The sequence below is a fragment of the Callorhinchus milii genome, unplaced genomic scaffold (assembly GCF_018977255.1).
Source record: "Callorhinchus milii isolate IMCB2004 unplaced genomic scaffold, IMCB_Cmil_1.0 Scaffold13, whole genome shotgun sequence".
Taxonomy (NCBI): domain Eukaryota; kingdom Metazoa; phylum Chordata; class Chondrichthyes; order Chimaeriformes; family Callorhinchidae; genus Callorhinchus; species Callorhinchus milii.
In genome coordinates this window covers 11299551-11322807 of record NW_024704754.1, presented here as the reverse complement: position 1 = coordinate 11322807, position 23257 = coordinate 11299551, and the positions used below count along the sequence as shown (strand labels likewise).

Genomic DNA, 23257 nt, shown 5'->3' with positions numbered 1-23257 from the left:
AGGAAAAGAGCAGGTAATTGGGATTAAATGAGATTGCTCCAATTTTGGAGCAAGCACTATCATAGCCTGTTCTATCATTTATGTGATTCGTGATTTCAATGAAAGACTGACAGAGTTAACAATGGGTGAGTAACATACCCCAGGGTGCAGCACATGGGAACTTTAAGCGGCAATAATGTATGGTGAAGAGGTGGGAACAATGAAAGGTCGGTTCCTACTTCTGGATGCAAGGAGGATTATTCTCCTGAAGGTCAAAGACCAAGAATACCTTCCATCCAGATCTATTCAGTACAGCAACACTCAGGGAATCAGTTGAACTATTGAAAGCAACACCATGAAGTACATTAATTTACTTGTTGTTCATGTAATTCCAATGATTAGTACACCCCATCCCCTCAATTCCCACCCTATCCCCAAAGGAAGTGCTTTAGGATTAGCATTTACTTTAAGAATGGCCATCGGAAGATTATCTTCTTCTGTTTGCAGGATCTGTAGGACACAGCAGGAGCCCCAGGGTTCTTTGGTTCTGGAGTTATCATGGACAACACAGAAGCATTTAGGAATGTCTTCCTTCACATTGCTCCAGTGGAGACTTCAGCTGTTTGGGAAGATGACTTGTGGATCTGCAGCAGTCTGGGATAAAGATTCCTCTGGTCATCCCAAAAGGATGGCTACCAAGTAATGCAATTCCTTTAACAAGATTACATCAGCCCTAAACTGCTCCCACAGAGAGGTGGTTGGAGCACGATTAAGCTGGCCAGATGCACAGCTATGATGAAGCAGTTTCAGGATTGTTCCCAAACAATCGTTCTTGCTGCAAATCAAAAATGTCTTCCTAGCAGTGTTGCATCGCCAGATTTATCTCACAAGTGAACAATTTACGAGCTCTGCCAGCAAGATTCAAAACAAGTGCCATTTTTCACAAAGGTTATAAATCCAGCTTTGCTCGATTTCAATTTGTACTTCCAGCATGTCTCCCATTCTGGTGCTTCACCCAACTCACTATTCACTTTATCTGCCTCAGTTTCTTTTCCTGCCCCCACCCAGTCACCCATCGTGTACACCAGGGCTCCATCCTTGGCCCCATCCTCTTCCTCATTTATATGCTCCCTCTCGGTGATGTCAGGTTCCGCCACTGTTTAGCACTCTGAGATGCTAACCTGTGTGGAGGGCACTATATAAATGCAAGTTGTTGTTGTTGTCAGCTGCAGATCAGGGGTAAACTTCCACATGTATGGGGATGGCACACAAATCTACTTCTCCTCCTCTAGCTGCGACTCCAGGTTCCCCGACGGTCTCTCAGCTTGTCTGGTGGTCTGGATGAGCGAAAACTTCCTACAACTTAATTTTGACAAAATGGAAGCCATACTCATTGGCTCCTGTCAACATCTTGTATCCCACGGCTCTGACCGCCTCAACCTCCCTGCCTATCCCTAAGACTTACCAGACCAGTGCACCACCTAGGCATCAGGTTCCGATCCACAGCTGTCCTTCCTTCCCCACATCTGGACCCTGACCAGGACCTCCTTCCTCCACCTCCAACACATTGCTAGCCTCCAACTGTACCATACCATACCCCAGATGCAGCTGAAACATTAGTTCTTGCATTTGTCACCTCCCGACTCGACTTCTCAAATGCCCTCTCTGCCAATCTCCCCAGCTCCACCATGCACAGGATCCAGCTGATCTCCGCATACTCCCCAACTTCAGGTGGGACCTGAAGACCTTCCTATCCAACCATGCCTATGGCCCTCCCCCGGCCTCAGTGTCGTGCTCCGCCATTGTCAAACACTCTGGGACGCTGTCCTGGTGAGGGGCGCTATATAAATGCAAGTTGTTGTTATTCTTCATATGTGAGACTGAAGGGTGAGCATTGGCAGGCTATTCAGTGCTTCAGAGCAGAATCAAAACTGAACCTCATTTTGCTCAGAGCACTCATATGCTTTCCAGAAAGTGGGGGAGAGTCATCACTGATAGCAATCAGGAGTAGGACTCCTCTCCCCACCTATGGCTGATTTTTCTCTCCTGACCCCATATACTCTGAGGTCAACTGTAATTGCTTTTGCCACTGTCTCAGCTACCTCACCATAGAACAGCATCCAACCTGGCAGCTTATGGATTTGTGTTGCTTATTACCAGAGCACCATTTAAACACTGAGTCATGCAAAGAACTAAAATTAGGATTGCAATGATATGAAATAAGGAAAAGCGCAACCAATTTACTTGTGATTTGATTTACAGGCCAAGGAGAAGCTGACAGATATAAAGCCTATAAAATACACAGTCACTACACTTTACAGTAAATCCTGGGAAGCGTTGTGTTACATTCTCCCAACATAAAAAGGGCTATTTGTGGAGTCCTGTAGCTCAGTGGTTAGAGCACTCGCTTTGCAAGCGAGAGACCTGAGTTCAATTCCAGGCAGGTCAGGGCGAAACCTTGGGCAAGTTTCCTTACTCCGCACAGAGCCTAATAACAATCCCTCCAAAACCAAAAACAATAATAAATTGGTCATTTTCAATCTACGACTGTTTGTGGGACATTGCTGTGCGCAATTGGCTGCCGCGTTCACCCACAAATATACAGTCAATTCACTTTACAGTGTGTTCTGTGAAGCGCTTTGGGACGTCCTCCCGACGTGAAAAGCGCTATATCAAATGCAAGGATTATTATTATTATTATTATTATTATTATTATAACAAATAGTCTCCCATTCCCAGTAACCATTTTTTTCTGGAAAAGGACATTCGGAGATGGATAATTTAAATGGGATGAAAATAGAGTTTAAAATCCATGCACTTGATGAGATACACAAAAGGAAAACCCAGGTTTGGGTGCGAGGAGGAGCTTTGATCGTGTTTGAAATAAAACTTAATACAGCCAGCAGAATGAATTCCATCGCTCTAAGTGGGATAATGAAAGCCATTCACCCATCCTGAACACATTTTAAAACCAATTAAAATCAGCTTCACAGATGAATTCCAATCAGCTCCTGACCTGCTATGCCTTGAACCATCTGGTCGGGAATCCTGTCTCTGCGGTTTGCTCAGCAATCTCTGGGCAAAACCCCTGTAACAGGCCAGTTTAAGAGGTCAGAGGTGATCTTACTAAAGCCACAGATTCTGAGCCAGGTTTGTCCAAAGTTGGAGGAGGTGATGACAGTTCCATTGTCTCTGGATTATGTAGTAAACAAACTTCCTTACTTTTAAGGGGAAGTTAGAACGGTTTATCTAGGATAAACAGAAAATTATGCTGGGGCAGACATGGGGGAAGAGGTTAATACTGAGCACTCTGACAATTTAAGATTTTAAAACAGAACAATTCCTTAGGAAGAGTTGACTCCCTTTATCAGCATAAATTATCCATTCTGCACCTCTGTGTACGCTCAGTGCAAAAGAGCAGATCATAAGCAAGTCTAGAATGAGAAGGTCGATAAACCGAACAAGCCCATTTCTTCCACAGATCACATAAATGTATTATGAATTTAACTCTCTTGCACTGCTAGTGGCTGAGTATTGTAATTGTGATCAAATCACTCTAACACAAAATCAAGATTTGAACTTGTGATTTAACAATCTGGGTTGAGCCTCTAGCTTTATGGGCTAACAGGGGAGTTATTTTATATCCTTTACAGCAGCCACATTCTCTGAATAGTTTGAGTTCCATTGGAATATTGTACAAGTCAAATGCACTGGTGTAATCTCAGTCAAGTCCACTTGTGCATTGTATAATGTATATAGATATAATAATAATAATCCTTGCATTTTATATAGCGCTTTTCACATCTTCTAGACGTCTCAAAGTGCTTCACAGAATATACTGTAAAGTGAATTGACTCTATATTTGTGGGCAAACGCAGCAGCCAATTGCGCACAGCAGTGTCCCACAGTCGTAGATTGAAAATGACCAATTTATTATTTTTTTGTTGTTTTGGAGGGATTATTATCCATGATGTGCTCAGTTCTGCTCTTCTGATCCATGTCAGTAATTGTATAACACACTCATGTCTGGGTATATGGTGAAATTCTTTGCTTTGCACGTTTTAATGCATACAATAGAAATCCAATATAACAAAATACCATTGGTAAAAGGAAAATGTTTCATGCCCCATTTGTTTTATGAAACCCCAGTCATGTTAACAATCAATTGATGTCGTCATGGAAGAAATACGCCGTAACAAATGCGTGAGAATAGAGATTAGAAGGATTTTTTTCCTCCCACAGAGCAGCAGATATGTAGAGTACACTGCCAGTACAAACAAATGATGCTCAGTCGATTAGCTCCTTCCAAAAAGAACTGAATAAATATTGGAGAATATAGAAATAGATGTAGACAGAGACACACACAAATATGGGTTGTTTTGAGTGGAGGGAGAATGAATCTGTAGGGAGAAGCCAGGCAGAGCTGAAGATGTTGTGATGGGGATGGATGAATGTTTTGGAGTTTTTACTTGATTAACTTTGGGAATCAGACAGTATCTACACAGAACATTCCCCAAGAGGTAGAAAGGATGGGTGTAGTCCATGACGGTGATCTGTGGAAGGAATGTGTTTGATGCGTGTCTTCAGTCACCTCTCTTTTCTCCCCGCATCAAACTACAGTGAACTCCTGGTAACTTGTCACTCTAAAGGAAGAGAGTTCAATGACAAGTTATCTGGAGTGGCAAGTTAACTGTGTGTATAAATACATAAATAAATGAGGCTGGGATATTGACAGCATGATGACTTAAGTGGTAGTGATAAGTTAAGCAAGGGTTGAGTTATCTGGAGTTTACTGTGTCCCATTGTTCAGCACTCTGAGACACTATGAAGGACACTATACAAATGCAAGCTGTTGTTGTTGACGGGCTGAAGAGCATTCTCTTGTTCCACACATTGATATATATTCATACTCTGTATATCTGTACAAGGAGGTTGATGGAGAAACGTTTTCACAGAATTCATGAGAAACCAGTTTAAACAACAAAAATACATGTGCTTACATACTGCTTTGATTTGTGGGGGGGTTTCTGAAATTGCTTCTCTGAAGAGAAGGACAGCAACTTACAGATAGTTGAGACCGATGCACCAGAGTGTACTGTCCTGCTGAGAGATCCCTGGGATTCTATTTGGTCCCTTCATATGCAGGTAAGTCAGCTATTAGGCACTAAGTTTCCTCAGTTATTTAACACTATGAGCTGAAGCTTAGCAGGTATAAAAAAAATATTTATCTTGCAACCTCATCATCTGTAACTCTGATTATCACAGTAACAATCCTTGCATTTGATACAGCGCCTAAAACATTGATGTGTCCCAGTCTTTCACATGTAAATTCCTGTCAAATATAGCAAAAAAGCGCAGCAAATTTTGCAGATAGCAAGAGCTCAAAAATAGCCATGAATTGAATGGATACTTTTGTCGTGGAAGATTGTTGGCCAAGTCACCAGGATAAAATCTTTTGCAATAGAGTCATGGGATCCTTAATATCCACTTGAACGGACAGATGGGGCCCTATGCTTAATATCACATCCAAAAAAGGCACCACTGATAAGCAGCACTTCCCCCAATACTGCTTTGGAATGTCAGCCCAGACTTTAAGCTCAAAGCCAGGGTATGAGGCTTGAAACCACATTAACAACAACAACTTGCATTTATATAGCCTCTTCACGCATGATAGCATCTCAGAGGTCTTAAAACAACTTTCTGACCTAGATAGAAAGTGGCTAATAATCAAGCCAGGCTGACACACAAGGCAAGAGATGCATTTAGAAAAGTTTTCTTATCACTGTACAGTCTCTATACCATGTAAATATAGTATCATACACATTGCAACTCCTCTTCTCCAGACAAGGCCTGAAATTCTGGCACACGGAAAGAACACAGGACAGAGAAATTCAACTAAATTTACTTTAATAACATGGTGTTTCTGAACATCTAGAATTTGGCAATTTTTAAAATTACAATCCCAATTTTGAAGCTATTTTTTCTGTAAATTTCTTTTAAGAGCTACTGAAAGCCAAGGGGAGGGGGGAGGAGAGGGAGAGAAACAACTTTCTTCAGAAGACAAAGTTAAGATTCAATTCAGCGATTTGACAAATTCTTGGAGGATCTGAAATGCTACATTGAGTAAATCCCAATCCAGGTAGAATTTCTTCCCCTACAACAGCTAACTCCCTTCTTGTACCCACCCTATTGAAGCGAAGCATAGTGCATTCTACATTTGTGGACGTAATTCAGATATGATGTGCTGTCCACCCGTCTTGCCTTACCTGAAGGCAAGAGCATTCAAATGGCAGAAGAGTATCTAAGAGGGAGCAAGGAAGAAAATGAGAAAAACAAATCTAAAGGAAAACACTTGTGGCTCTTCATGACATCTGTGTGGGGTTTTGTTAGCACCACACAGACTCCAGAAAGTCTAAGGAGCAACGAACAGATGCCAGAACCAGCCACAAGTATGTTTGACTAGCAATTCTTCTCTCAGTGAAAGTGTTTTGCTTTCTGCACTGGTTCCATGCAGATTCCTGTAAGTTTGCAAAGCACTAAGATCCTAATAAAATCACTGACAGCCCTAATGCAATTGCCGAACAGACATGGCGGATAGAATCAACCCTCCTCAAATCAACGCCGTAATAGTGCAGGAAGGTTGGAATAGGTTGGCGAGCAGACTCCCAAGATAATCATGATTAAATCTATACTAAACACCACGTGGCTTGCATGAACTGTTTATATTTCACAGAATGTGCAAGGGGGAGGTAAAGCCAGGATCTGAAGAATCAAGGCAAGGGGAGGGGGGAGGAGGAGAAAGAGAGAAACAACTTTCTTCAGAAGCCAGAGTTAGCAAACCAATATCAATTAGGACCAGGCTTTGATAAGGGGGAGGGGAGAACTCACCAGACTGTCAAACTCACCCTGTAACAAAGATAAATCAAAGTCTCGGGTCAACATTAAAACGTCACCAGCAGTAATCTACACAACATCTTTATACAAAGAAAACAGGGTCATCAGATGCAGAGACAGAGTGAGCTAAAGCTCTACATTGTGATCAAAGGGAGGAAAGAGCCACTTTTGACCTCCGATGTGATATGGGAAATTTTTGCAAAGAAAAATAAATGTCTCAACTCCTGATTTTTTCCCCCTCCACAGTCCTCAAGTGCTGTTTGAGTTTGGCAGTGCGTTAATAACATTTGCATTCCTAGTCTTCTGTACAACCAGCATAAATCGCCAGCAGGCTCACTAAAAATTATGGAGAACATTGACTTTAATTTTACTAACACTGGTAATTTTTATGGGGATACGGGGTGCAGTGGGGGGGGTGAGCTTCAAATAGCCATAAGTGGAGCTGACTGAGGAGAAGTCAGCATTATATAGTACAATACAATTTACATTATACAGTCAGTGCCTTTCTTGTCTCAGAGTGTGGATTAATCTCACGGGATTTATAAAGTCTGGATTTTCACCTTGTTTTACTTAGCCTGTGAGATCATTTCATCTTAAAATGCAAGACTGCGCAGATTTGTAGAAAATGTCTTCAATCCAGTATCATTTTAGAAGCCGGTTTATATTTAAGAACTTCAAAAAAAACAACTTCCGCACATGAATTTTGTCAATTTTTATAAAATTTGATGCAATCTCCAATTTTAATGCAAAATGATCTGACAGGCTGGGAGGGTGACTGGATGGAATGTTGAGGCTTTAGACATTAGCACCGTTAGTCATCAGTGGAGGAGTTTCTGAGCCTGACTGTTGGACACACAGACTGTTGGACACCAGTCACTAGAAACAGAGATTTCTTTATCACTTATTTATAATAGTTACCCCGTAGGAGGTTGTGGGTGACGAAAACAAACTTGCACAACGGTTTTAAACTATAAAAAGAGAGTTAATTTGGATATTTTGATATCCATCTTCTCCAGTCTCTGTACTTCTCGCAAGCTCCCATCTTTATACTCGTGCTCAGTAGCCCATTTCTGGTGCCCAATTAGCACTTTGGGCTGGAATTCCAAACAGGTCTGATTGGAGTCCAGCCTCCGTTAGCTCCCTTGATTAAGGCACTTTTTTTTAAACATGTTACAAAATAATCCAACACGCTCCTTTACACATGTGTTAAGCACCAATAACTGTAGAAATCAGGGACAGGTTTATCCCCTGTCACACCCGTCAATGAACCAGTAACAAATAAGATCACTATTTTGATCAATAAGGGCATGTTAGATCTACAGTCAGTGACCTTGGAGAGGTTACTGAGCTGGACAATGCAAGGCAACTAGACACACAACAGCAGAGACACAACAAAGGAGAGTATGAACTTTGAATTACTGAGTTAGACAGTGAGAGGCAACTGGATTAATCTAACCATCAAATGGAATAGTTTATCAAGCACACTCGACAAGGTCACTTATTTGTTGTAACACCAAAGCAACCTGTCAAATTCCATTGATGCTTTTAAGCAAGCGCTCGAAGTTCTACAAAATACATAGTTACCACACTTTACAGTAATTCCTGTGAATTGCTTTGGGACATCTCAAAGACATGATGAGGCGATATATCAAGTGCAAGGATTATTATTGTTTTCTTGTTTGATGTGTCCATGCACTTACAGATACCTTTGAGTGAGCCTTTGTATGCTACTTAATATGCAAGCACTAAGTTAAACTTTAAGACTTCAATTCCAGCTCAGACTCATAGGATACAGGCTGCCGCACTCTCCTACAACTGAACTAAGCTTCACCAGTCTTAAACCTACTCATGGTCAGTGAGACCCAAAGGAGAAAACTGTCCATAGTTTGAGCAAAATTGTCAATCTCTTTCTGACAGGTCACAGGATGGGATAGTATGGGAAATGTAAACCTCATCACAGGGGGCATGTTTCTGAGATTGGGGTCAAGGTCAGTTGCTAACACTTGGCAAACATTTGTTCCACCCTTGTACTGAGAAATCAGGGACTGAACAGTAACAGGGAGTTTCTCCTGCTGTCCTGGCTAACAATCTCCTCTTCATATTGGTCAATCACTTCATGGCTGTGTGTGGGACAGTGCTATGCGCAAATTGTTGGCATACAAATACACAGAATACTATATTTTGATAGTAAACCCCTGTGATGTGTTTTGAGATGCATCAGCAACGTGAAATCAAATGCTAGGATGATGCCGACTGATCGACCAACCGACACCAGAATGCTTTTGCAAGGTAGCACAGGGTCTGCATCTCCCTGTCACACAGTCGAGAGTTACATGTCACAGGACTCTGGTGGGAGGGGGGAGTGTGATGAAACCTGCTTTCTAACAATCCACAGAATGTGGAATTTTATTCATTATTTGCACAGCACAAAACAACCAGTCAAAAAAAGGACTCCTTCCTTCCCTGACAGGGTCTTCATTAAGATGTTTCCCTTGTACTGACTATATATATATATATATATACTGGCTTGCACTGAGACTTTAATTACAAAGCTATCATAAGAGACAGTGGTGTGATATGATCTAAAATGGCAGAATTCAGAATTTTCCAGCACAGGAATTGGTCCACTATGCCAGCTCACTAAAAATCAAATAATAATAATTCTTGCACTTGATATAGGCCTTAACATGTCCTTGAGGTGACTCAAAACGCTTCACAGAATATACTGTAAAGTGAATTGACTATATTTTGTGGGTGAAACCACACAGCAGTGTCCCGCAAACAGTAATGGATTGAGTGACCAAATTATTTTCATTTATTTTGAAAGAATTATTACCACAGAAAAAGCGACTAACAACTGTGTTCCTACTATATAATCCCTCCAAAACCCAAAACAATAATAAATTGGTCATTTTCAATCTCTGACTGTTTGTGGGACATTGCTGTGCGCAATTGGCTGCCGCGTTCGCCCACAAATATACAGTCAATTCACTTTACAGTGTGTTCTGTGAAGCGCTTTGGGACGTCCTCCCGACGTGAAAAGCGCTTTATCAAATGCAAGGATTATTATTATTTATTATTACTTCATGCTAGGTAAACAGAGGCATGTGGAGTAAGAAAATGTGCCCAACATTTCGCCTTGCCGGGAATCGAACCCAGGTCCTCTCGCTTGAGAGGCGAGTGCTCCAACCACTAAGCCACAGGAATCCACAAATCCCCTTTGGAAGAGCCTATAGATTTCCGGCATGTCCCGAGTTAGCAGGACTATGAGGGGGAGATCAGCGGCATGCCCCATTGATCCATATTATAAGCAGGATGTTTGGTTCCGCTGCACTACAACAAACTGCAGAGGAATGACTAGGCGGCTGATTAAAGGAAAGGTACGGACAGGCACGATTAGACACAGACACAGTAGGGTAATGTGGTTGGACACGCTTTCATTAGTGCACATTCCCAAAGCGCTGGCACTAAGTATATTAATCTACTGGCCACAGAGGGAATTTACAATGAGAGCAACCATGGATGGGAACGAAGGGAGTTACCCTTAGCAAGGAATAGTCCTAAAAGACAAAAGCATTTTCGGCTCATCACTCATTCAAGTCAGATGACCCTGCGATTTGGATTGTGTCAGATTCTGTGTTGTCTGAGTTTAATGAACACCTTGGTGCAGTGGATTTCCCGCCCCTTTATCTGAAAGTTTCCAAACTAATTGGATTGAGAGTCATGGTATTGTAGGATCATTGTACCAATAGGATATCAGCTTCTCCCTAAGATTCCCCCCTCCCCCATCACCACCCACGTACTAAGGTTACCGAATATGGCAATGCCACTGCCTGGCACAGTTTGGGAGGAAACATTACATTGCAGAGAGCATCTTATCTCCCTGTAAAAAGATACAGGTAATGACAGGGTGTTCAATTTAATTCAAGCACTTTTTTAAAGAGGTTTAAAAAAATATCGAGGTATCGAGTCCTGGACGAGAGACAACTTTCTTCAGCTCAACGTGCGAAAAACCGAGGCCCTCCTGATTGGCTCACGTCAGCGCCTCTGCACCTCAGGCGCTGACACCATCAGCATCCAAGGCTGCACTCTCCACCTCTCAAAGCCAGTCAGGAACCTCGGTGTTTTGTTCGACCCTGAGCTGTCCTTTCTCCCTCACATCCGCACCACAACTGGCACCGCCTTCCATCACCTCCGGAATATCGCCAGACTACGGCACTACCTCACCCCTCACGCCGCTGAAACCCTGGTTCACGCCTTTGTCACCTCAAGGCTGGACTATGGGAACTCTCTCCTTTCCGGCCTTCCCGGCACCTCCCTCCACAAGCTGCAGGTCATTCAGAACTCTGCAGCTCGTGTACTGTCCCGCACCAGGCTTCGGGACCACATCACTCCCACCCTCGCTCGCCTCCACTGGCTCCCCATCCCCCAGAGGATTGATTTCAAGATCCTCATCCTCACCTACAAGGCCATTCACGGCCTTGCTCCCTCCTACCTCTCCAACCTACTATCCCCCTACCTACCTGCCCGTACCCTCCGTTCCTCTGGCTCCGGTCTGCTCCACGTCCCCCGCCCCAACCGCCCTACTATCGGTGGTCGGGCCTTCAGCCTCTCAGCCCCGAGGCTCTGGAACTCCATCCCCCAGTGCCTTCGCCTTGCTTCCTCCCTTTCCTCCTTCAAGGCCGGTCTCAAAACCTTTCTCTTTGACCGTGCCTTCAGCTCCCCTCTCGACTCTCTTCCTCCTCCTCGCTCCCTCCCTTCCCTCCCCTCACCCTGACCATTTCCCCCCTCCTCTCTCCCTCCCTTCCCTCCCCTCACCCTGACCATTTCCCCCCTGCTCGGGTCATGACCCAACTGTGCAGCGCCTTGGGACGTCCTCCTGACGTGAAAGGCGCTCTATAAATGGAATCTTGTTGTTGTTGTTGTTGTTGTTGTTTAGGAATCAAAGATCAACTTCTCAACCCTGATACGTACCTGGTGCTCATTACCCCTGTCCTCGCCAGGCTCCACTGACTTCAATGTCCTCACCTATAAGTTCCTTCATGTCCAAGCACCTCCCTACCTCTGTGATCATCCCCATCTCACTTCTCTGCTCGTCCCTCCGCTCACTCAGGTCTGCTGCACATCCCCTGTCATCTCCACATTGACATCAGTGGCTGAGCATTCAACTACTATGCTCTTAACCTCTGGAACTCCCGCCCTCTATCCCTCTTGTCTCGCCCTCTCTCTAACGGTTTTGAAATCCGTTTAAAAACCTACCTTTTCCACCATGCCTCTGATCACCTCCCCCTTCTCCCTGGCTCCCGACGTGAAAGGCGCTCTATAAATGGAATCTTGTTGTTGTTGGCGATTAACCCTGTCTTAGTGAAACGCTCTAAGACGTTAACCTACATGAAGAGAACTACCTAACTGCAAGTTGTTATTGCTGATTTACAAGGACTTTTGTCATTAAGTGGCTTAGTAAGAGACATCTGTAACTGCAGATACATCCAACCAGTGATCAGAGTGCTTGCTGAAAGTATTAGAAAAATAGAATAGGTTGCACTGACTCAAAACAAATAAGTCTTCCATGACCTGGAGAATAAATAACAACTTTGTGTTAATGCCTAAATGAACAGTGCATAGAAACTGTGAAAGATTTATAATAAGAAGAACATCTCTGTACTGATATAGTGTGTATCATGTTATCAAAATGTCTCAAAGGGCTTCACAGGGCATATTATAAAGTGTAGGTTCTCTATACTTGTAGGTGAACGTGGCAGTCAATTTATGCACAGCAGTGCGGGAACACACAGCCAGAGTCCCAGCTTAACTTCTTATTCCAGTTAATTCTCCCTTCTCCCCACTCACTAAGTTCACACAGTAACTCAAACCAAGACCTTATCCCGCAGCTCTCTCCCAAGATTGCCCAGGATTACAGCCACACAATTTCATAACTGGGAAGAAAAAAAAAGGCCTTATGCTCTCCCAAAATTCCAGCTGCAGTTCAGAGAGCCCTGCTCTCCAGCCATCAATACAAGTGCCAATAGTTTTGCTACAATAGCACTTAGGTTTCTTTTGCGTTCTCCCAACAAATGTTTTGCTGAGTGTTGCACAACCCGCCTCATGTACAGAAACCAGAATTCTTCCCATACTTATCTTTTTCTGTGGTGTAATCAAATCACAAGACATTTGAAAATGGTTCCCAGCCATCCTGCCAATTCTACCATCTAAATTAAATACCATCTCTCTATTGGGTCATGGACTCAAGCCTATAATTATGTATACAGCTTTTCAGAACTCATCAGGATCCTCTCAACCACATTGACCATTAACTGAAGATCCCCTGAAGGTCCCCAGCATCACACTAGATGTCATAGAATTCCTGGCAATGCTTCATTTTTTATTTCTTCACCTGTTTTCCTCATTGAGGAAATGGTTCTTGATCAACATGCCCTTCTCCAATGGAATGCCAAGAGTTCCATCATGACCACTGGTGGAGACATTCTAATGTCTAAAGAAAGTGGCACTCAAATGGGCAACTGTGGGATGCCATGGGTGACAGCCCATGGCTCAGACTGTGCTCTTGTCCTGGTTGCTAATAGAAATGTGTGATCAGACATCCAAAGATCATCATAGCTTTCCTGACATTACATTCTTTCCCCTCTCACTTCCCAGCATTTTTTCCAATCTAAGAAATAACTTGATGCCACAATGGAAAGAGTTTGCAAACAGCTGGATTCTGCATTGGGACAACAGTAAGGTTGACCTACAGCAAGAAGGATATTAAAATTGGCTGAAAGATATTTGTCATCCACATCCCTCTTCTGTAGTGTGCCAGACACCCTCCAGTATCTCTCTCATGTAACCTTTCATGATACGTGAACTGAGGTGGTGTCCATCACATGCTGACTGCTGTCATTCTCTTGTTGTTTCACGTTTATATTGAGAAAATCCCCCCTTTCCCACTGATATTGCAGGAAAACATGACAGATCAAGAGAGGATGAAAGATCGGAGAACTGCAAACAGAAACATTAACTGATCTGAGATCAGAATTAGCTGTGATTCATACAAACCATTGCATCCTGCCCTGGAAAGGGGCACAAATATCTGCTGAACAGTGAAATTGTGGCCCATAATAAATTCTCTATCATAAGTACATCTGCGGATGCTGCATCCATTCAAATTTTCAAGACTGAAATTTATAGATTTTTGTTAGGTAAGGTTATCAGGGAATATGGGGCAAAGGCAGGTAATTGAGGTTGAGGTACTGATCAGCCATGATCTAACAGAATGGCGGAACAGGCTTGAAGGGCTCAATAGCCTACTCCTGTTCCTATGTACATCCAGAAACTTTAGTGACAAATGGAATCTCAACCCAGTCCCTTCCAAAAATTCCAGTGACACAAACACACCCACACAAATCATTCAGTACCAATAGTGATCAGGAGCATGAACCTTAGCAGAATTTTTCCTTTGCCCATTATGGACACTTGATGTTAATTCTGTTGCCTTCGGTAGAGTAGACCAGTGATCAAATATGGGATTTCCAGGTCAAAACGCTATCTCATGAAATGGATTGAAGTTCATATTTTAAAAATAGAATTTTTTTCCAAGGTCTGGCTATTTTGAGGATCAATCTTGCATTTGATATCATGCCTTATCACATTGTCAAGATATCTCAAAAACGTTTCTCAGGACACATGTGTGAATGTGTACATTTTGTGGGAGAAATAGATTTAGCTTCTTGAAAGCGTTTTTTCAAAGAGACTTAATTTTTGATAACTTAATTTCTCAGCCAAGGTTGGATTTTTTGGTTACAATGGTATCTCTTTAAAAAATGATTTAGCATTTGATAACTGTAAACAATGTGCAGAAAATTCCATCCCTTGCCACAACAGGGCATGACTAATTTAAGCTTTAAATAGCCGGGCGTGTTTACTACCCTGATCGGCTCCTTATAAGCATTCCAGAGGCTCAGCACTGACAGTTCTGCAACACTCACACTCTCATAGAAATTAAAGTGCTTCTTGTATCAACGGGGATGAATAGGTTCTGGAGTGGAGTGCAAAACTGTGAGATTGAAACCAAAATAAAAAATGAGTATGTGCACAAACACATACATACTCGCACACATTGAGACCCAAACATACACACAATCTTACACATACACAAATACAGGGACACAAGCATACACACAGGAAAATACACACACATACACATGAGGAACACACATATACATATACATGGGCACATATACACAGAAACAAATAATAATAATAATAATCCTTGCATTTGATATAGCGCTTTTCACGTCGGGAGGACGTCCCAAAGTGCTACACACTGTAAAGTGAATTGACTGTATATTTGTGGGCGAACGCGGCAGCCAATTGCGCACAGCAATGTCCCACAAACAGTCGTAGATTGAAAATGACCAATTTATTATTGTTTTTGGTTTTTTGGAGGGATTATTATTAGGCTCTGTGTGGAGTAAGGAAACTTGCCCAAGGTTTCGCCCCCTGCCTGGAATTGAACTCAGGTCTCTCACTTGCAAAGCGAGTGCTCTAACCACTGAGCTACAGGACTCCACACGCACAGGTGCGCGCACACACACACACACACACAGAGACACACACAAGAACACACACACACACAGCTGAATGAGAAGTATGTTTGTGTATGATATACACAGTCCTGTTCACAGTATGTTAACGTATATGTGCGTGACAGTCCAGTTCACAGTGATCTGCGGAACATGGTCCAAGAGACATGATGAGTGGGCTGCTCATAGCTCAGTGAACATATTCACAACAGCTTACGTGGCGCTCTGCATTCTGCTAGTTTGCACATTGGCTGCAAACCAGGGTTCTCCACATTGTAATTACCATAAAACCATCAACCGATTTCCATTACTGTCTCTTTGGTGATCAGCTTTTGTGGTTTTATTAGATTTATTAATAGGTAAAATAAATTGGGGAGCACTGCTTTTTTAAAAAAATACACTTTTTACGGTGAATCTTATTTAAAGTCAAGGAGTTTGACTCTGAAAAACAATGTTGAGTTTGTTTCACGAGTGTCCTACTTAAAATATGTACAAACTATACATGTGTGTTATGTAAACTTATGGAATTAATTAAAATTTAATGGGCAAATTAAAGTATGCTGTTTGAACTTGAATCAAACTCTTCCTTTCTCTCCCTCCTTCCCTCCCTCCCTCCCATAAAGAAGTGTAATGAGATCAAGATTCTTTCCTCACACAAACTCTCGCCTTAAAAATGTAGCAAATAGGAGACTGTGCATATTTCTCGCTCTTTATGCTGAATATTTTTGCAGAGGAATATAAAACATCAACACATGTAAAGCAGGGATAAAGGCAAAGGATTCATTTCAAAAAGCTACCAAGGGAAATTATGTTAGTGAATTTCTAGCATCAAGGCAGCATGTACTTTGCTTATGCAAATGTGTAGACCTTTCCCAGGTTTGGCTGTTTACCATGTAAAGCTCCATCTCCTCTATGTACAGTAAACTCCTGATAACTTGTCATTCCAAGGGAAACGAGCTCAGTGACGAGTTAAACGGAGTGGAAAGGTTAGGCATATCTATATAAATACATAAATAAATGTGGCCGGGATATTGACAGCGCGATGACTTAATTGTTAGTGACAAGTTAAGCCAGGGTTGAGTTATCAGGAGTTTACTGTACCCCAAGGGCTTGTCAACGGATGATGTAAACAACTTAAGTGTCTCAATCTACTGGGGAGAAATTCCAACTGGGTGGGGATTTATTCCATTTATTTGGGATTTCAGATTATCCAGAATTTGGATAATTGTGAATTTGTTCTTAACTTTGAAGTCAGTTTTCTGTAGGTCTTAAAAGAAACTTGAAAAAAAAAGCTGGAAAATTAAGGCTGTGTTTAATAATTTGCCAAATGCTACACAAACAGAATGAATCTAGATAGACCCAAATGGATTTTTTCCCCATATACTTATCACCCTTTCACTAATGCCTTTCTTAGGATCTTGTGCACTCACTGCTGAACAGTGAAGCAAGCAATGGAAAAAAAGTACAATATCAAACAAATTAATTCAATAATCAGACAACAGACTGTGTATTACAATGAGTAACCACTGTCTAGCACTGAGTTTACTGTGATGATTCAATCAGTCATATTAAATTAATATCTCATAACTTGCTGCCACCTGCCTATTATACCCTATTTGTTCTTTGCTCTGCGTGTTCCTCAGACAGACAGGAAATGTACCAGCAATGACGCTTGTTCAGTCTGGCAAAAACAAAGGAACATATTCTTGAATTAATCAAGCATACACATTGCTATCAGCTTCTACAGTCAAATGGATGCAAATTAAAAACTGTACGCACTAAATACAATAAGTATACATTGTGAGGTTGAGAACCCCTTCAGAAAAGGGAGTTACTAAAGTGATTCAGTGGCACAGCTCTGTAGAAACCTCTGAAAGCATTGCTGCAACGCTTAATGCGTCTTTACCCTATGGAGCTCAGATGCTCTCTTCACAGGAAAACAATGTGTGGATTCTTGTCCATTTGTGGTACTCTTACCAACCTATCCTCCCTCTGTGAATGTACATCATCTTCACGGTCTTGTGCTGTAAGCGCTCTGAGATGCTACCCTGTGTGGAGGACGCTATATAAGTGCACGTTGTTGTTGTTGTAGTAATCCGTCAAAAATGGTAACCTGAGTGGTGGTTTCACCCATTGCCAAAATAACTTATCCTTCTCACGAATAATATTGCCTGTAGTACAGGTACATACCCTACGCATTTGACAATAGGCATACATCAGTTAGCATGGAGACGCATACGAGTCATGCCTGACTAACTTCACTAATTGTAATGGCCATTCTAGCTGGTTAGATGCTTGCATAGAGATATAGATTGAAGGACAAGGTGCAGCCAAGCACTTTAAAGGAGCCTGGAGTTGGTGTCACCACTATTTCACCCACAAAATATACAGTCACTACACTTTAGTGTATCCTATGAAGCGCTTTGAGATGTCTCGAAGATGTAATAAGATGCTATATTAAATGCAAGGATTATTATTATTAAGTTGTAGGATCGCCCTTTTTTTTAAACCATTAATTAGTATTCTTTTGCCAATCAGGCCACTGGTTTTTAATAATCTGAGCAAAAGTATCAAAATCAAGTATCAGTGGCCCAATCCCATGTAGTGAGGACAAAGCAGTTTCATCTGACAACTTAGTGATGTGCCTCTCATTTTCACTCTAGTGTTCAACACCCGTTGTTGTGACAGGCAACAAAGAAAGACAAAGACACAGCACCAGTCCTAAGAATTTGTAACCATGGTAGCTCTTTAATAATAATAATAATCGTTGCATTTGATATAGCGCTTTTCACCTCTTCTAGACATCCCAAAGCGCTTCACAGACTATACTGTAAAGTGAATTGACTGTATATTTGTGGGCGAACGCGGCAGCCAATTGCACACAGCAATGTCCCACAAACATAGATTGAAAATAACCAATTTATTATTGTTTTGTTTTTTTGGAGAGATTATTATTAGGCGTGTGAAGTAAGGAAACTTGCCCAAGGTTTCGCCCTGCCTGGAATTGAACCAGGTGTTTCGCTTGCAAGGCGAGTGCTCTAACCACTGAGCTACAGGACTCCACACTTTGTGGCTTTAAGGACCAAGTTCCACTAAAAATTTCAGTAAAATTGTCAAACCATGAAAATCACTGAAATTAGGAGTCAGGGATTCCCTAAAAAAGTGATCATGTTATCATATTGATAACCTTGCCTTGACACTCGTTTGCATTATCAACAAATCAATATCAGATATTTGCCATGAATTAAAATGAGGTTTGGCCACACCTGTTTTAGCTCAGTGATGATTTGGGTTGTAAATTGGGAACCAATGTCATTCCAAAGAATGGCAAGCGCATCAAAGAGAAGGAAGATAACCCTGAGCTGAGAGGCTATTTCTACAGGAGAAGCTGATCAAGAGGCGGATCAACCCTGAGGAAGCCCCTCTATACCATGTCACCATTGAGCCAAAGTTTGACGTAATCAAACATGCACATATCGCCACTGGTCACGAGAGGTGTGATCACACGATTAAAGTGCTAAAATGCAAATACTCAACGTCCCAACAAAACGCTAGAATTTTTCAAGTCTCCTGCATCAACCAGGAGAAGTCAGTGTCACTCCGTGAAGCTGTCATTGCACAGTCTGTTTGTGGTGGTCAAGGCTTTATGAAGTGTAACTGTGGTCAAAAGAAATCTTAGTCAATTCACTTTACAGCATATTCTGTGAAGAGCTTTGAGACGTCGAGAAGACGTGAAAAGTTGCTATATCAAATGCAAGGATTATTATTATTATCAGACTAAAATATGCAAATGCTTCAAAGCAAAGCTAAAACATAATTCCTGGTTGTCCTGGAAGCCTCACTTGTGTTAACAAATGAACATTTGACCCATCAGTGAATGAAATGCTGCATGAATTTTATGGTAAATAAAATATTAATTTTCATAATATGTTAATTATTTGTTGATACTGCCTACAAGTGTCAAGGCAAGGTTATCAATATGATGAAATGATCACTTTTTCACAAAATCCCGACTCCTAATTTCAGCGATTTCTTGGTTTCACAATTTTACTGAAAATTTCAGTGATTTTGTATAATCCTTGGATTCACAACTTTACTGTAACATATATATCAACCAATATAGCACAGGTTAATGCAGCTGATATTTCACTTGAAGATGATATTGCCCCCCATAATATTGTTACTAGATATATTTCATGGCATACGTCACTGGAAATGCAAGATCACCAATGAAGAGGTCAGGGGAAGGTCTCGGTAATTGTCTGCTTGTGCATTAGATAACAACAACTTGCATTTATATAACGCCCCTCATGCAGGGTAATGCCCCAGAGAGTTTGAGATGTATAGGACAGAGGTTATACAGGTTATACATGTCAGAAAACAAAGCAGCAACTCTCCAGGAAAAAACAAAATGAGAACTCAAATAATCAGGGAGGATGAGTCTGGTGTAGGATTTACCAGTTAGGAAGAATTGCATTCAGACAGACATCTGAAGAGAACACAGATTGAAAGATACTTTGTCAAACTCTGCAGCTCCTAATTCCCTAGCCTAATTTCAGCTTCTCATCTCTTGCAATAACCACAAACAGCCTCTTTCCACATCAACCAAAGACGTGAAAAGATTGATACACCAAAAAGCAGAGGAATGATAAGAGACGGGTTGTCAAAAAGAATCACAAACAATCACAAAAAGAATCACAAGCCGGATATGCTAAGCGAGATACTCACAGTCTTTCCAGTTGTTTCAGATCCTGAAAGGCTCCTCGTTCAATTGCAGTGATCTGATTCTCCTCCAGGTGCCTGCAAGAGAGAAAACATACTTGTGATCACTTCAGATTGAGGGAGAGGGGAGTTCCTTGTTTTATCCGATGTTGCCCCCAACAGTGGATTCACTAATCAACCACTTTTTTCAAACCCGATTGATGCTCATCAATAGTTTATGGTAACCCAGTAGGATGGTGGTGGTGGGTGTAGGGGGGGCAGTGCCATTGTCAACATTACTTACAATAGTCTGACCAGTTACCATGTCTACCATCAGTCAATGCTACAATTGGGAATGTCCATGATAGAAATATAATCCCACCGAAATTTTAGGAATAATTAATTTTTAATCATCGCAAAAATTTTTTCATTGACACTCAGAAATCATGGCTATTAATAATCCTTGCATTTTGTATAGTACCATATCACATCGTTAAGACATCTCAAAGCATTTCACAGAATATACTGTAAACTTAATTGGCTGCGTATTTTGTGGGCGACACATGGCAGCCAAATACACACAGCATTGTTCCCCGAACAGAATGTCTCATAGTGCTTCATATGCACTAAAGTGCAGTGACTGTATTTTTTGTAGACAAGTACTGAAGGTTGTGGCCAACTCATAATCACGTAAATATTTGTTTATGTTCCAACAAGAATCGCTGATTAGCAAGCAGGCATGTCCATTGGTACAGGACTTTTCAGTGTGCAACATGGGTTTGGATTTTTGCGACAAATTGTGCTTGCAGGTTTTTTTTTGCTATCAATGAATGAAATATTTTTCAATTTTGGTACCAAGTGTCAGCATTAAGCTGATGTAGTTGGATGGAGAATAAAGCTCCCAGGAATGTGCATTAATGCAAACTATACCAGACATCCTTGTGACCTTTCCAACCTAGACTGAGACTGAGATTTAGTGCCATCAGTGCTGAATTATGGGCATTGCTTGGACGTGAGCTCACATCCAGTAAAAAATGGTGCGGCTGTCCCCAATTCATTTCACACACAACCTTATAGTCAGCAGACAGAAGACTTTCATCCCAGTAGCCTACTTTAGATTTCAGTCCAAGGCCCAGAAGCCAAAGTTAGTGTTCTAAGCAAATGTACCACTTAGTCCCAAAAGGCATCACAGCCAAATCCTATCTGTATAAGATTTTGGATATCCCAACAGCTATATTGAACAAACCTCATAGTAAGCTTTTGATTCTGATCTCACACTAGGTCTCCAATGTGTCATTGCTTTAAGCTATTGCGTGGACATCTTGAATCCATTTGCTTTACACCTTCTCTCCCTGCCTTCAAGAAACCCATCTCTTTGTGTCTTAGGTTAACATCCTCAAACCACCCCTTCCTCCCACCCTTCCCAATGACTTTCATCCTTTGTCAAGTGCTTCAAGTCATCCCATGTGAAAGGTATTGTAGAAAGTGCTCCGGACGCTACCCCACGTGAAGGGAGCATACAAATGCAAGCTGTTGTAGATAGTGAAAGTTGTTGGGTTGGTGTGTGGAGTAAATTATATTGTATTGAAAGGAGTTTGGAACATCCCTTGAGGTGGTCTCACTTAAAAAAAAGTGTTTGAGCACAGAGGACTCTCCATTTACTTCACTGCTGAAAACAATGTTAGTATTACCCTGACCAATGCAGGTTATGTTATCAGTAATCCTCAGTGGTCTTGGTACAAGCCATTGAAATCTTTGAATATTAGCTTGATGGAGAACCTATTTCCATGGCAATTGTGAGTAATTGGCATCATCCACAGGAAGGCTCAAAGGTGTGGTGGAAGTCCACTTTAGACAGCTTTACACAGGATGACATCAGTGGGCGATTACATCATCTGTCAGGAGGTTTGCTAACACAATTTTATGCACTGCAAACCACAAATGGTAGTCACCCCATCAGGAATCCCAATTCCTCATTGGGTCTTTGATCAAAAACAAGCTAGAGTATCTTGAAACTTTCCCTGTGTTAGATCATAAAAATCGTTAAAGAGAATCAGTTGGAGTGCTATATTGCTCAATAGCCCCTAAAAACAGTCAGTTTCATAGTTATTTGTAACAAGTGAATTACACTGAACAAATAATAACAACAAATTTACATGTATATAGTGTGTTTCGCATCAGGAGGAAGTCCTAAGTTGCTTTATACACCAGGGTTGCACCCAAACTGGGGGTGGGAGCAGAGGGGTGTGGGGCAGAAGACCAAAGCCATGGTCAAAGAGGAAGATCTTTAGGCATACCGTGAAGGAGGTGAGGGAAAGGGCTAGTCGTAGGGACTCTGAGTTGGAATTCTAAAGAATGAAGACTGATAAACTGAAACCTGACCACCGATGGTGGCAACAAATCATTGTCTTCTGGGCCACAGGCAAATCATCGCTTCCGAGCAGGCACTACTGTTATCTCAGACCAGTGATGGGGAGGATCTGGAGGGTGAAAAGAACCATCCTCTGCACACAGGACTCCTGTGGTATTTGGAAACTTTTGAAGTTTACAATGCAATAATTTTGGCCACATTTGTTTCTCCACCACAATCATTCTTTCTTCTACTGACGGTGCTCTTGAGAGGACCCAGCTTCTAATATTTCCCCCCGTGCTTGTTGGTAAGTGCAGGCAGGTCAGTCCACACCACTTTATGGGTCTGAAAAAGTTTCAGTGTGATAAGAGGATGCTATTTTCCACTCCACTTCCTCCTTTGAGAGGGTAAAAGTTAGGAGAGAACATGAGGAGTTTGACAAGATACATCACCCACACACTGAAGAAAAGCTCCAATCAAATTACTTTCCATTGTCAACTAACAAAGGCCTGATCTATTTAATGCAGCCAAAACCCTCGTGCATGCATTTGTCATCTCCCACTTGGATTACTCCAACGCACGCCTCACCGGTCTCCCCAGCTCCACCATTCACAAGATCAGCTCATTCAAAATTCTACCACCTGCATACTGACCCCGACCAAACTCCGTACCCACATCTCACCAGCTCTGGCCATGCTCCACTGGCTCCCCATCACTGAATGGATCGACTTCAAGATCCTCACTCTGGTGT

At 41.9% G+C, this 23257-nt stretch overlaps 1 protein-coding gene across 1 annotated transcript in view; it reads right to left on the bottom strand.

Moving 5' to 3' along the window:
* Positions 1-23257, bottom strand: part of LOC121850050 (slit homolog 2 protein-like) — a 47840-nt gene that overhangs the window by 3916 nt on the left and 20667 nt on the right. Inside the window, exon 3 of the mRNA XM_042340065.1 lies at positions 20184-20255. Within this exon, the coding sequence (XP_042195999.1) occupies positions 20184-20255 (72 nt within the window). The remainder of the gene's footprint in view (positions 1-20183; positions 20256-23257) is intronic.